This window comes from Stenella coeruleoalba, assembly GCF_951394435.1.
Source record: "Stenella coeruleoalba genome assembly, chromosome: 8".
NCBI classification, from domain to species: domain Eukaryota; kingdom Metazoa; phylum Chordata; class Mammalia; order Artiodactyla; family Delphinidae; genus Stenella; species Stenella coeruleoalba.
In genome coordinates this window covers 41879997-41895578 of record NC_137154.1, presented here as the reverse complement: position 1 = coordinate 41895578, position 15582 = coordinate 41879997, and the positions used below count along the sequence as shown (strand labels likewise).

Sequence of the window (15582 nt, the reverse complement as noted above, 5' to 3'; positions counted from 1 at the left end):
TAATAGAAAAGGCATATGTATATTTTTAAAATGTGCGTAAAGGCTTCACAGAAAAGTGAAAACCCAAAGAAAGATGGTTAGACTTGAGAGCTTATATACCATATTAACAAAGGGTTATAAATTATGGAGAAGTGACTAGACAAAGGAAAAGGAGTTTGGGCTTCTAGGGGCAATAAATTGTGGGAAGGTAAATATGTGGGAAAACTAATAGAAGGTATTGGTTGCTAACATTCCATCTTCTTCATGGCCATAAAACTCACCCAGAGAGTCCTCATTATGGCAGCCCTCATTTCTTGGAAGTTTCTGCTTTTAATCAGATGAGGGAAGCTCTGAGAAGAATTCTTTCTGCATCTGTTGAATCTCAGTTCCTTCAGCTCAAAGTAACCCATGTGCTATTAGTGATAAGCTTTGGGGTGTAAATTCTGATCCCATACTCCCTTACACAGAACTCACTGTTTTTCAAAGGTAGGTAAGTGTGATACATAGTATATATATTGGTACAGATATTTGCATATATTGGTATAGATATTTATAGAAACATGTTTGAATTTTGTTATTAATCTTAAGCAAGACCTTAAGAAGCTCTCAGAGCTTCTTGTCTTTACCTTATCTTATTACCTTTACTGCCTTGAGTTTTTTGTTTCTAGTCTTCCAATAAATTTACCTTATCTTATTACCTTTACTGCCTTGAGTTTTTTGTTTCTAGTCTTCCAATAAATAGTTCTGTTTAGAAAAGGTCTTTCAGTGGGTCGGGTAGAGTAGAGTTGGAAATAAATCCACTAACCTTCGATAAGTGTGTATTTCTTAACCTGAGAATGATGTCTTTTTATTCAAACTGATAGTGGCAATAATTAAGTCCGCTTTGGTGTTCTTGTGAGTCGAGTTCTAAGTTTGGCAACAGACCTTTTCCTTTCTCATTCTCTTTGTTGGGTGCCTCTGGAAATGGCCTTCAGGGAAATACTGGTAAAGTCTAATTGCTCTTGAGCTTTAATTGTTTAAGAGTCTACCTGAACCAGTTAATAGTCTCATTTCTAAACTGTGTTGCTTAATTGGCCCATCAGCTTTTACTGTGAAATGATGTGGAGTTTTAAGGATTTTTCAGCCAGAATTTGCCTTATTTCATATGCTAAAATTTTCTGTGGAGCAGGTTCTTGACTGTTATATGCCAAGAAGACCCTGTAGTAAAGATACTGTCCATTTCCTCTTATAGTGAATCATACAACTTTAGAAATGGAAAGGAAGACCATCTGTTCCAGCCTCTTCACTTTCCTGCAACTTCTCTTTCAGTGTTATGCACTCACTCCTTACCCATGAGTTGATGCCTTTACCTCACTGTAGGACAAGTGGAAACTTCTTATACTCTCTATAAATGTGGAATTTAGTTAGAAGATACTGGTTTAAATTTGCCTCTGTCTATATATAGGTGCTGAGTGACCTTAGGCAAGAAAAATTATTAAGAAGACTTGTAGGAAATTGTATTGGAAAGCATGAGAGATGTAGTTTTTTGTGCTTAATCGCTCCTTTTCCTGTCTTCCTTTTATTATTTATTTTTCTCATCACTAATGACTTCTGTAAAGCTTTGCTTCAAGCCCATGGACCCACCTCGTTCCTCTCACCATATCCTAATCTCCATGTACTTTGTTCGCATTTGTCTTTCTGCTTAGCAAGTTTCTGAAACAACTACTTGACAGTATATTAAAAGTTTTAATTAATTTGAGTTGTTTTTAGCGGTAATATAGGCAAAGGAATTCCCATTTCTTGGCACTAAAGAGCTGCTTTTTTTGGCAGATTTTTGTCGTTTTCATGTTACTGTAATACCCCAGTCTCTCACTTTGATTGCTTTGTCTATTTAAAGAACTCTTTTTTAAAAATTTAAGTTTATATTTTTAGGTTTTTACACATATCCACTCTTTTTTGGATTTTCCTCCCATCTAGGTCACCACAGAACACTGAGTAGAGCTCCCTGTACCACCCAGCAGACTCTCACCAGTCATCCACTTTATACACAGTATAAAGAACTCTTTTTTAAAAAGTTGAAAATGAGAGAAGGAACTTGTCTCTAATTATTTATCTTAACTAGGTTTCTGAAAGTAATGAGACAACATGATTGGCTTTCCATTAATTTTAGGACATATATTAAGAGACTACAATTATGTTACAAGGGTGCAGTTTATATTGATTGGGTGAGTGCTATCTTAGAATTATCTGTGGTTTCTCCATTTACATCCATTCCAGGCTCTTTTTGCCCATGAGCCTGCATGTTCTCCTTTTATAGATAAGGAAACAGGTTAAGAGTAGTAGGTTTATCTTAGGATCTCATGGCTTCAAAGTGGCAGAGCCTGGACCTCAGCCACTAGCAAGTGAAGGTATCTTAGTTTAAGTAGCTTTATAATATGTTCTCTTAATGTAAGTTTATGTGCATAATATAAAACCCACTAGGAAAACCCACTTTAGCAAGAAAGCCTCTAAAGTAATTGTGATATTTGGTACCCACCATTTTGCTGGTCTTCTGAAAGATTTCTGCCTCTTTAACTATTGAACCATAGGATAAGGCACTTTTTGAAGAAAATACCCAGCTGCCACTGCTAGGTGGTGTATCCTGAGGCATCTCAAGAACAGTGAAAATAAATATGAATCATGTTTCACAGCTTCTCTGCCCTGGCACATGGAATAATATTGCTGCTTTTCTCATTACTGCAGTGCTGCAGCTACTTTTTAACAGCTGATAGGAGCTTTAGATATTTTCCTGTGTAAGTAGAATCATACAGTAGGAACCTAAACAGCATGCTCTGGAAGGATTGGCAGCATTTCTTTCCTGGCTTCTGCTTTTCCTGTAGCTTTTGGCCATACTAGCAGGACTATGTGGAAGATGTGATAAGTCTAGACTTTCCTTAAAAGGAGTGCTCATATGCACTTACTTTGCCAGTAAGTTAATAGGGTAAAGTATATTGGTGGGTGGGGGAATCAAGAATACCTGGAGACAGAGTTTAAAAATACTTGGTGCTTGTAAAGTTTTTGGTTGTGTTGTGATAAAGTTGGGGAGCTGTGGGAATCTGTTCTTTCTTCCATGAAGAGAACCTTAAGGATAAAATCACATGCAATTAGCTTTAAGCTAGTTACCTGAAACTGGTAAGAAGTAGTTTCATTCTACAACTCTCTTAGCAAATAATCTTTATACTGTTAAGGAGAGAGTATTAAATTCGGTAAAAATTTTCTGTTGTTTGGTTTTAACAGATTTTTATAGGGAGGGTGTCCTGGTAGGTGAGGAAGGGTTGAGCCAATCCTTTTAGGGTTGAGCCAATCACATACTCAGGCTATAAATCCTCAATTATTAAAGGGCAAACTGCTTAGTATCTTTTTCTGTCTTAAATGCATGTGTACACCTGTGGAAAACTTTCTGGTTCCTGGTATCTGGTAGGTGCTTAATAAATATTTCTTGAATAGATTTTTACATATGAAGCTCAGAGAATTAAATAACTTGTTCTAGGTCATGTGTCTAGGACACTGTGTTTAATATATATATTTAGTATGTAATTGTCATTAATACTTACCAGATTTGTTAGGTGTATTGATGCAGAATTATTCTTCATTTCTCCCCTATGACAACATTTTAATGCTCTATAGTTTTAATTAGGTTTGGGGGTCAACGAAGTCTTGAAATAGTCTTATTAGACCTGAAGCAGATTATAAGTAGAGTAACCATACTGTGAAAACTGGAACACTTTTGAGAAGAGGGGGCTCTAATCAAAGTTAAGCTGGAATAATGTGTAAAACCAGGCTTATTCCAGGAAAACCAGGACATATATGGTCACCCTATATTTACTTTTATTTTTTACAGTAAACTTTTTTTTTTTTTTTTTTTTTTTGCGGTACGCGGGCCTCTCACTGTTGTGGCCTCTCGCGTTGCGGAGCACAGGCTCCGGACGCGCAGGCTCAGCGGCCATGGCTCACGGGCCCAGCCGCTCCGCGGCATGTGGGATCTTCCCAGACCCGTGCACGATCCCATGTCCCCTGCAGCGGCAGGTGGACTCTCAACCACTGCGCCACCAGGGAAGCCCTACAGTAAACTTTTTATTGACGTGTAGCATACCTTCAGAAAGTCCATAAATCCTGTGTACAACTTGACGAGTTTTAAAAATGAGCCACCCAGATCAAGAAATAGAACATAACCAGTATCCCAGAAGCCTCCCTCACACCCTTTTTGGTCACTACCTCTTCCTCCCCTGGAATATAACCATTGTTCTGACTTTTAACCGTAGATGATTTTTGCCTGTTTTTGAACTTTATATGCATGATATCATACAGTATACACCTTTTGTGTCTGGCCTCTTTGGCTCAGTGTTCTCTTTGTGAGCCCCATCCATGTGGTGTGTAGGATAATTCCTTCATTCTCATTGTTTTTTAATATTCCATTGTATGAATATACTATAATTTATGTAATATACTATTGACCAGACATTGGGTTTTTAAAATTTTGGGTCAGTAGGAATAGTGCTGCTACAAACATGTAAACATTGTTTATGAGTCTTTTGGTGAACAAATGTACTCATTTCTGTTGGGTATATAATCAGGAATGGAGCTGCTACATCATATGATATGTGATTGTTTAGCTTTATTAGGTTGTACAACTTTTACTAAGTGTTATAACTATCTGTACTTCCTCCAGCAGTAGATGAGAGTTCCATTTTTCTCTCTCTGAAACTTTACCAATACTATGTATTGTCTGTCTTTTTCATTTTAGCCATTCTGGGGACAGTGTACCAGGATCACATTGAGGTTTGATAACTAATGAAGTTCAGCCCTTTTTAAAACTATATTTTATTTTTATTTATTTATTTTTGGTTGTATTGGGTCTTTGTTGCTGTGCGCAGGCTTTCTCCAGTTGTGGGGAGCGGGGGCTACTCTTCATTGCATGCGCGGACTTCTCACTGCAGTGGCTTCTCTTGTTGTGGAGCATAGGCTCTCGGTGCGTGGGCTCAGTAGTTGTGGCACACAGGCATAGTTGCTCCGTGGCATGTGGGATCTTCCCGGACCAGGGATCGAACCCATGTCCCCTGCATTGGCAGGTGGATTCTTAACCACTATGCCACCAGGGAAGTCCTCAGCCCTTTTTTATGTGCTAATTGGCCATTTGGATACTCTCCCTTATGCTTCCTTTTCTGTTCAAGGCTTTCCCATTTTCTATTGTTTTTTTCACTTCTCCTTATTCATTTGTAGTTCTTCATATATTCTGGGTAGTAATCAGTTGTCATTTATACATACTACTGCAAATATCTTTTACCTGTTTTGCCTTTTCTCTCTGTTAATAGTGTTGTGGGATGAACTCAGTTTTAGTGTCTTCCAGTTTATCAATATTTTTCCTTTTTGGTTAGCACTTCTTGTGTCCTATTTAATAAATATTTGCCTACCCCATGATCATGGAGATGTTCTGTGTCATCTTCTAGAATCATAACTATTTTACCTTTCACATTTGGGTGTATAGTCTGTCTGGAATTCATTTTTGTGTGTGGTGTGGTATAGAAGTCAAGATTCATTTTTTGCTATATGGACATCCATTGATTGTACTCTTCTCTTCTTGTCCCAATACCACATTTCTGTAGCTTTATAATACATCTTGTTACATGGTAATATAAGTTCTCCAGCTTTGTTGTTCTTAATGCTTGTCTTGGCTACTCTTGGCCCTTTGTATTTCTGTAACATTTTAGAGTCTTAGTTTCCATACATAAATAAAAACAGCTTAAATTTTGATTGGGATTGTATTGAATCTAAGGAATGTAGTACATCTCTCCATTTATTTAAGTATTGTTTGATTTCTCTCAATGTTTTGTAGTTTTCCATTAGTATCTTTTACATTTATTTCTAATTTTTGGTGTTCTCAAAAAAAAAATAATTCAGGGGCTTCCCTGGTGGTGCAGTGGTTAGGAATCCGCCTGCCAATGCAGGGGACACAGGTTCGAGCCCTGGCCCGGGAAGATGCCACATGCCATGGAGCAGTTAAGCCTGTGCGCCACAACTACTGAGCCTGTGCTCTAGAACCGTGAGCCACAGCTACTGAAACCCATGTGCCTAGAGCCTGTGCTCTGCAACAAGAGAAACCACCGTAATGAGAAGCCCGTGCACCACAACAAAGACCCAACTCAGCCCCCGCAAAAAATTCGTTGAGGTGAAATTCACATAATATAAAATTAATCATTTTAAAGGGAAAAATTCAATGACATTTGCTACATTCACAATGTTATGCAGCTGCCACCTCTGTCTAGTTCCAGAATCCCTTCACTCCAAAGTAAAGCTCCTGAAGCAGTTTTCCTCCACTGCCCACTCTCTCCACTCTTCAGCTCCTGCCAACCACCAGTCTGCATTGTCTCTATGGATTTATCTATTCTGGATATTTCATAAAAATGAAATCCTATAGTATGTGATCTTCTATATCTGATTTTTTAAACTTAGTATGTTTTTGAGGTTCATCGCCCATTGTAGTACGTGTCAGTACTTCATTCCTTATTATGACTGAATAATATTCCACTATATATACATGATTTGTTGATCCATTCATCTGTTGATGGACTTTTGGGCTGTTTGTACTATTTGGCTGTTGTAAACACTGCTGCTATAAGCAAGTGTGTATGTGTACTTTTTGAGTACCTATCTGCAGATCTTTGGGGTGTATACCTAGGAGCAGAATTGCAGGGTCATATGATAATTTTTTGTTTAACTTTTTGAGGAACTGCTAAACTTTCCCACAGCAGCTGAATCATTTTTCATTCCCATCAGCAATGTGCATGAGTTCCAGTTTCTCTGCATCCTCATCAGTCGATACTTGATATTTTCCATAATTTTTTGGTGTTTTGGATGGTATTATAAGTGGTATAGTTTTTTTTTTAACTTTATTTCTTGTGTGTTGGTGGTGTATAGAAATACATTTGTTTTTTTTTCTGTATAAACCTTGTATCTAGTTCTCAAATTCACTTGGTAATTCTAATAATTTACTTACGTATTGTCTGAATTTTCTGCGTACATTTGCATTTCTGATTTCCAATGCTTTCTTTTTTTAAATTTTATTTATTTTTTTATACAGCAGGTTCTTATTAGTTATCCATTTTATACATATTAGTGTATATATGTCAATCCCAATCTCCCAATTCATCACCCACCCCCCACCCCACCCCCGCCACTTTCCCCCCTTAGTGTCCATATGTTTGTTCTCTACATCTGTGTCTCAATTTCTGCCCTGCAAACTGGTTCATCTGTACCATTTTTATAGGTTCCACATATATGTGTTAATATACGATATTTGTTTTTCTTTTCCTGACTTACTTCACTCTGCATGACAGTCTCTAGATTCATCCATGTCTCTAAGATGACCCAATTTCTTTCCTTTTTATGGCTGAGTAATATTCCACTGTATGTATGTACCACATCTTCTTTATCCATTTGTCTGTCAATGGGCATTTAGGTTGCTTCCATGACCTGGCTGTAGTAAATAGTGCTGCAATGAACATTGATGTGCATGTGTCTTTTTGAATTATGGTTTTCTCTGAGTATATGCCCAGTAGTGGTATTGCTGGGTCATATGGTAATTCTATTTTTAGTTTTTTAAGGAACGTCCATACAGTTCTCCATAGTGGCGGTATCAATTTACATTCCCACCAACAGTGCAAGAGGGTTCCCTTTTCTCCACACCCTCTCCAGCATTTGTTGTTTGTAGATTTTCTGATGATGCCCCTTCTAACTGGTGTGAGGTGATACCTCATTGTACTTTTGATTTGCATTTCTCTAATAATTAGTGACGTAGAGCCGCTTTTCATGTTCTTCTTGGCCATCTGTATGTCTTTGAAGAAATGTCTATTTAGGTCTTCTGCCCATTTTTGGATTGGGTTGTTTGTTTTTTTAATATTGAGCTGCGTGAGCTGTTTATATATTTTGGAGATTAACCCTTTGTCCGTTGATTCATTTGCAAATATTTTCTCCCATTCTGAGGGTTGTCTTTTCATCTTGTTTGTAGTTTCCCTTGCTTTGCAAAAGCTTTTAGGTTTCATTAGGTCCCGTTTGTTTATTTTTGCTTTTATTTCCATTACTCTAAGAGGTGGATCAAAAAACATCTTGCTGTGATTTATGTCAAAGAGTGTTCGTCCTATGTTTTCCTCAAAGAGTTTTATAGTGTCTGGCCTTACATTTAGGTCTCTAATCCATTTTGAGATTATTTTTGTGTATGGTGTTAGGGAGTGTTCTAATTTCATTCTTTTACATGTAGCTGTCCAGTTTTCCCAGCATCACTTATTGAAGAGACTGTCTTTTCTCCATTGTATATCCTTGCCTCCTTTGTCATAGATTGTTGACCATAGGTGTGTGGGTTTATCTCTGGGCTTTCTGTCCTGTTCTATTGATCTATATTTCTCTTTTTGTGCCAGTACCATCATATTGATTACTGTAGCTTTGTAGTATAGTCTGAAGTCAGGGAGTCTGATTCCTCCAGCTCCGTTTTTCTCCCTCAAGATTGCTTTGGCTATTCGGGGTCTTTTGTGTCTCCATACAAATTTTAAGATTTGTTGTTCCAGTTATGTAAAAAATGCCATTGGTAATTTGATAGGGATTGCATTGAATCTGTAGATTGCTTTGGGTAGTAAAGTCATTTTCACAATATTGATTCTTCCAATCCAAGAACATGTTAAACATCTCTCCATCTGTTTGTATCATTAATTTCGTTCATCAGTGTCATATTGTTTTCTGCATACAGGTCTTCTGTCTCCCTGGGTAGGTTTATTCCTAGATATTTTATTATTTTTGTTGCAGTGGTAAATGGGAGTGTTTCCTTAATTTCTATTTCAGATTTTTCATCATTAGCATATAGGAATGCAAGAGATTTCTGTGCATTAATTTTGTGTCCTGCAACTTGACCAGATTCACTGATTAGCTCTAGTAGTTTTTTGGTGGCATCTTTAGGATTCTGTATGTATAGTATCATGTCATCTGCAAACAGTGACAGTTTTACTTCTTCTTTTCCAATTTGTATTCCTTTTATTTCTTTTTCTTCTCTGATTGCCGTGGCTAGGACTTCCAAGACTGTTGAATAATAGTGATGAGAGTGGACATCCTTGTCTTGTTCCTGATCTTAGAGGAAATACTTTCAGTTTTGCACCATTGAGAATGATGTTTGCTGTGGGTTTGTCGTATATGGCCTGTTTATGTTGAGGTAGGTTCCCTCTGTGCCTACTTTCTGGAGAGTTTTTAATCATAAATATGTGTTGAATTTTGTCAAAAGCTTTTTCTGCATCTATTGAGATGATCATATGGTTTTTATTCTTCAATTTGTTAATATGGTGTATCACATTGATTGATTTGCGTATATTGAAGAATCCTTGCATCCCTGGGATAAATCCCACTTGATCATGGTGTATGATCCTTTTAATGTGTTGTTGCATTCTGTTTGCTAGTATTTTGTTGAGGATTTTTGCATCTGTATTCATCAGTGATATTGGTGTGTAATTTTCTTTTTTTGTAGTATCTTTGTCTGGTTTTGGTATCAGGGTGATGGTGGCCTCATAGAATGAGTTTGGGCATGTTTCTTCCTCTGCAATTTTTTGGAAGAGTTTGAGAAGGATGGGTGGTAGCTCTTCTCTAAATGTTTGGTGGAATTCACCTGTGAAGCCATCTGGTCCTGGACTTTTGTTTGTTGGAAGATTTTTAATCACAGTTTCAATTTCAGTGCTTGTGATTGGTCTGTTCATATTTTCTATTTCTTCCTGGTTCAGTCTTGGAAGGTTATACCTTTCTAAGGATTTGTCCATTTCTTCCAGGTTGTCCATTTTATTGGCATAGAGTTGTTGGTAGTAGTGTCTTAGGATGCTTTGTACTTCTGCGGTGTCTGTTGTAACTTCTCCTTTTTCATTTCTAATTTTATTGATTTGAGTGCTCTCCTTCTTTTTCTTGATGAGTCTGGCTAATGGTTTATCAATTTTGTTTATCTTCTCAAAGAACCAGCTTTTAGTTTTGTTGATCTTTGCTATTGTCTTCTTTGTTTCTATTTCATTTATTTCTTCTCTGATCTTTATAATTTCTTTCCTTCTGCTAACTTTGGGTTTTGTTTGTTCTTCTTTCTCTAGTTCCTTTAGGCATAAGGTTAGATTGTTTATTTGAGATTTTTCTTGTTTCTTGAGGTAGACTTGTATTGCTATAAACGTCCCTCTTAGAAGTGCTTCTGCTGCATCCCATAGGTTTTGGATCATTGTGTTTTCATTGTCATTTGTTTCTAGGTATTTTTTGATTTTCTCTTTGATTTCTTTAGTGATCTCTTGGTTATTTTGTAACATATTGTTTTGTCAAAATATGAACAATCCATGTGTTTGTGTGTTTTACGTTTTTTTCCCTGTAATTGCTTTCTAATCCCATAGCGTTGTGGTCAGAAAAAATGCTTGATATGATTTAAATTTTCTTAAATTTACTGAGTCTTGATTTGTGACCCAAGACATGATCTATCCTGGAGAACGTTCCGTGCGCACTTGAGAAGAAAGTGTAATCTACTATTTTTGGATGGAATGTCCTATAGATATCAATTAATTCTGTCTGGTCTATTGTGTCATTTAAAGCTTGTGTTCCCTTATTAATTTTCTGTTTGGATGATCTGTCCATTGATGTAAGTGAGGTGTTAAAGTCCCCCAGTATTACTGTGTTATTGTTGATTTATTGTTTTGTTTTGTTTTGGCGGTATGTGGGCCTCTCACTGTTGTGGCCTCTCCCGTTGCGGAGCACAGGCTCCAGAAGCGCAGGCTCAGAGACCATGGCTCACGGGCCCAGCCACTCCACGGCATGTGGGATCTTCCTGGACTGGGGCACAAACCCGTGTCCCCTGCATCGCCAGGCAGACTCTCAACCACTGCACCACCAGGAAAGCCCCGATTTATTCTTTTATAGCTGTTAGCAGTTGCCTTATGTATTGAGGTGCTCCTATGTTGGGTGCATATATATTTATAATTGTTATGTTTTGTTCTTGGATTGATCCCTTGATCCTTATGTAGTGTCCTTCCTTGTGTCTTGTAACATTCTTTATTTTAAAGTCTATTTTGTCTGATATAGTTTTGCCACTCCAGCTTTCTTTTGATTTCTATTTGCATGGAATATCTTTTTCCATCCCCTCACTTTCAGTCTGTATGTGTTCCTAGGTTTGAAGTTGGTCTCTTGTAGACAGCATATATATGGGTCTTGTTTTTGTATCCATTCAGCAAACCTGTGTCTTTTGGTTGGAGCATTTAATCCATTCACGTTTAAGGTAATTATCAATATGTACGTTCCTATTACCATTTTCTTAATTGTTTTGGGTTTGTTTTTGTTGGTACTTTTCTTCTCTTGTGTTTCCCACTTAGAGAAGTTCCTTTAGCATTTGTTGTAGAGCTGGTTTGGTGGTGCTGAATTCTCTTAGCTTTTGCTTGTCTGTAAAGCTTTTGGTTTCTCCTTCGAATCTGAATGAAATCCTTGCCGTGTAGAGTAATCTTGGTTGTAGGTTCTTCCCTTTCGTCACTTTAAATATGCCATGCCATTCCCTTCTGGCTTGTAGAGTTTCTGCTGAGAGATCAGCTGTTAACCTTATGGGAGTTGCCTTGTATGTTATTTGTCGTTTTTCCCTTGCTGCTTTCAATAATTTTTTTTTGTCTTTAATTTTTGCCAGTTTGATTACTGTGTGTCTCAGTGTGTTTCTCCTTGGGTTTATCCTGTATGGGACTATCTGTGCTTCCTGGACGTTGGTGGCTATTTCCCTTCCCATGTTAGGGAAGTTTTTGCCTATAATCTTTTCAAATATTTTCTCAGGTCATTTCTCTCTCTCTTCTCCTTCTGGGACTCCTATAATGCGAACGTTGTTGTGTTTAATGTCCCAGAGGTCTCTCAGGCTGTCTTCATTTCTTTTCATTCTTTTTTCTTTATTCTGTTCCGCAGCAGTGAATTCCACCATTCTGCCTTCCAGGTCGCTCATCTGTTCTTCTGCCTCAGTTATTCTGCTATTGATTCCTTCTAGTGTATTTTCCATTTCAGTTATTGTGTTGTTCATCTCTGTTTGTTCTTTAATTCTTCTAGGTCTTTGTTAAACATTTCTTGCATCTTCTTGATCTTTGCCTCCATTCTTTTTGCGAGGTCCTGGATCATCTCCACTATCATTATTCTGATTTCTTTTTCTGGAAGGTTGCCTATCTCCACTTCATTTAGTTGCTTTTCTGGGGTTTTATCTTGTTCCTTCATCTGGTGCATAGCACTCTGCCTTTCCATCTTGTCTATCTTTCTGTGAATATGGTTTTTGTTCCACAGGCTGCATGATTGTAGTTCTTCTTGCTTCTGCTGTCTGCCTTCTGGTGGATGAGGCTATCTAAGAGGCTTGTGCAAGTTTCCTGATAGGAGGGACTGGTGGTGGGTAGAGCTGGCTGTTGCTGTGGTGGGCAGAGCTCTGTCTCCAATGGTTTCTTATTCTCTGTTCCTTTTTCATAGTAGTTTACTCGATGGATGCAATATTCTTGTGAATGACTTGGAGGGTATTTATTAGAATTTAAATTTCCTGTAAATTTTTCATTACCTTAGTTTTCGTGGTTGATTCTGTTGCTTTTCATTTTGGTCCTTCTTAATTTTGTGGATATTTCTTAAATATCTGATGATCCTTAGTTATCCATATTTATGAAGGACTAGTATGATTGGTTTTGGTAGCTGATACTGCCTTCCTCTCAGTTTTCTGAAGCCTGATTTTCCAAGAGATCTCTTCTCCAAGTGGAATTACTGAGAGCTCTGTATGAGTTTGTTTTAAGGGTCAGCAGCAGCCAGATAATCTAAGGACCTAAAATTTATTTCTGGGGCACAAGTGCTCTGAAGACTTTTCTTCTTTTGGTTGTTTTTGTTTCCTTTCTCCCAGTGCCCCACCTCCATTTGTGGATGTACAGAGCAACCTCAAACTTAGCCCTACTTCTCTTTTGTCCTTTAGCAGCCATGCTGGATGTTCTCAGCAGATCTGGATACTAAGCCTGGGAGCCAAAGTTTATACAGGAAGTAAGACTGTCAGGAGTGGCTTTGCTGTTCTGTGAGCAACCTTTAGGTACCTTAATTTCCCTAAGCTTTTATTCAGCTTCTTGATCCTGAACTTGGTGTTTTCTATTTAGGGGGTTGGGACAGCTCTTGCCTCCTTATGGTGCTTTCCTATGTTTGTTTTGCTTAGGTTGTTATTTCTTATGCTATGGCTTCTCTATCAGTTTAGTCTCATCTGTTTCTTGTGGAAATTCTTTTTTCTTGCCTTCCTTCCTACCTTCCTTCCTTCTTTTCTTTTTGCTTGTTAATGGGTTTTCAGATTGTTATGAATTTAATTTTTTATAATTGTGAAAAATTTAGATATAAAATACAGGTATCTACTCCTTAGCTTAAACAAAACATAAATACAATTGAAGCTTCTTATTCTCTTTTCTGATTGTATTATACTCTCTCTAATGCATTTATTAATATTATCATGTATATGCATTTCTAAACAGTAAGTAGCATCATTTTGAATGTGTTTGAGCCTTGAATAGTGACATACTGCATGAGTCCTTTTGCATCTTGTTTTTTCCACTCATCATGGTTCTTTTGTGTGTTCATTCTGTTAGTATACTCTCTTTTCTGCTGTTTCAGTGGAATTTGGGTAGGGAGGATAAGTCAGTCTATATATTCCTTACTATATTTCTTACTAAAAGGGAGATTTAAGTACCTTTTGAATATATTGTCACTACAGACATATAAAAGAAAGGACTTGGTGTTACCTCTTGTTTCAACTGGTGATGATAGGTGAATATGACACCTCACCATGTTATACAAGCTAGGCAATTGAGTCTTGCTGCTGACCTCTATTTGGTGTTATAAATACTTTTGGAGACAGAGAAACACCACTTATTCATGTTTGGGGTTTAACTGAGGTTTAAGTGAAGATTTGGATTCTTATTGCTGAAGGAATTTTTAGAGGTCACTTGGTACAAACTGTACTAAAGAAACCCAGGCCCAGAGAAGGTGAGTGACTTGTCTGAGGTGGTCCAGGTAAAAACAGGGATTAGAAGCCAGTGTTGCAGTTCACTGTACTTTCCACCTTACTACAATGAGCCAAACGTTAATGTCCCCTTTTGTGTTAACGTTGAACTTTGATTTTTGCCTGTCCTTGAAAATACTTATTTGAATACCAAGAGATTTTCAGTATGTAACAGTGAACATAAATCTTTGAAGTGATGCTTATTTGTCATATTTTCCATAGGATCAGAATGGTTTCAATCCCAGAATACTATGAAGGCAAGAATGTCCTCCTCACTGGAGCTACTGGTTTCCTAGGGAAGGTACTTCTGGAAAAGTTGCTGAGGTCTTGTCCTAAGGTGAATTCAGTGTATGTTTTGGTGAGGCAGAAAGCTGGACAGACACCCCAGGAACGAGTAGAAGAAGTCATTAGTGGCAAGGTAAGTATGGAAAATGATCATTTGGAAGAGAGAAAAAAGTGTGTGTTTGTGCATGTAATTATTGTAATCATCAACAGCTTAGTATATTTCTTAAGTATCCTGAAAAAAATTGGTAAAAAAAACCCCTATAAGAATGGCAGTAAACTGAATATGACTTGTGATCAGGAGGAGAAAAAAGCTTTCTTTTTTTTTTTTTTTGGAAAAAAGCTTTCTTCTATGATGAAAAAAATTATATAACAAGTTCTAAATTACCTTTATGGTAAAGGTTTAATGTGTTTTTAGAATATTTGAGGCAGGTTATTTGTAATTACTAGATGTTTAAATAGTTTCAGAATGATAATAATGAGTTAGTTTCTAACTCCTACTATGCTGTGAGAGTGCTTTGATAACAGTTAAAAATTTGTAAGCACTAATTGCTCCTCACAAAAGTATTAGGAAGTAGCAAAGTCACATATTCCCATTTGACAAATAAGAACATGGTGACAGAGGGGTTATATAGAATACAAGAGTATGTCATACATTTGAACCTTTAGTAAAATATGGCTAAGAAAAAATGGAAATGAGCTGGAGTAAAATTATTTCACAGTTATAGGCTTTAGAATTTATCTGACATTCATTGTTAGTAAGTTTGGTATAGTAGCTATGTAATTTTTTAGTTATTAGGTGGGTATCTGGTACCTTTTAACCTTCTAGGGCAGCTGTGACTTATGTATAAAAAAACAAAAAAGACCAAAACTAGAAACCTCTGAGTTACTCTGAGCAGTGAAAGAATTGCTGAAAAGTATCAAAAGATATGTTGATTAATTATAGATTAACAATTCTCTACAGTTAATAAATAATTTATTAGACATGATTTGTATTCCAGCCTGTTTTGATCTTTCAGTAGAAATCCATAGTTAATAGTGGCTGACATTTATTGAGTGCTTAAGTTGTGCCAGGCACTGTGTGCAAAGCACCTTATATGTATTTAATTATCACGGGAACTCTTCAAGGTAAGTACTGGTCTTATTCCCATTCTACAAGGTCATATAGTTAGTGTTAGAGCCAGTGTCTGTGAACGATTGAAACCAGAGCTCATGCTCTGGCAGGGACAGATGTTGATATATCGCATTTTACAAATATGGACAATGAGTCTCAGAGGTGGTTA

At 37.1% G+C, this 15582-nt stretch overlaps 1 protein-coding gene across 3 annotated transcripts in view; it reads left to right on the top strand.

Moving 5' to 3' along the window:
• The window catches only part of FAR1 (fatty acyl-CoA reductase 1), a 74095-nt gene that overhangs the window by 19017 nt on the left and 39496 nt on the right, over positions 1 to 15582 (top strand). For all 3 annotated transcript variants that reach the window (XM_079928428.1, XM_079928426.1, XM_079928427.1), the window contains one exon: positions 14240 to 14435. In XM_079928428.1, coding sequence (XP_079784554.1) covers positions 14247 to 14435 — 189 coding nt within the window. In that variant the 5' untranslated portion in view covers positions 14240 to 14246. The remainder of the gene's footprint in view (positions 1 to 14239; positions 14436 to 15582) is intronic.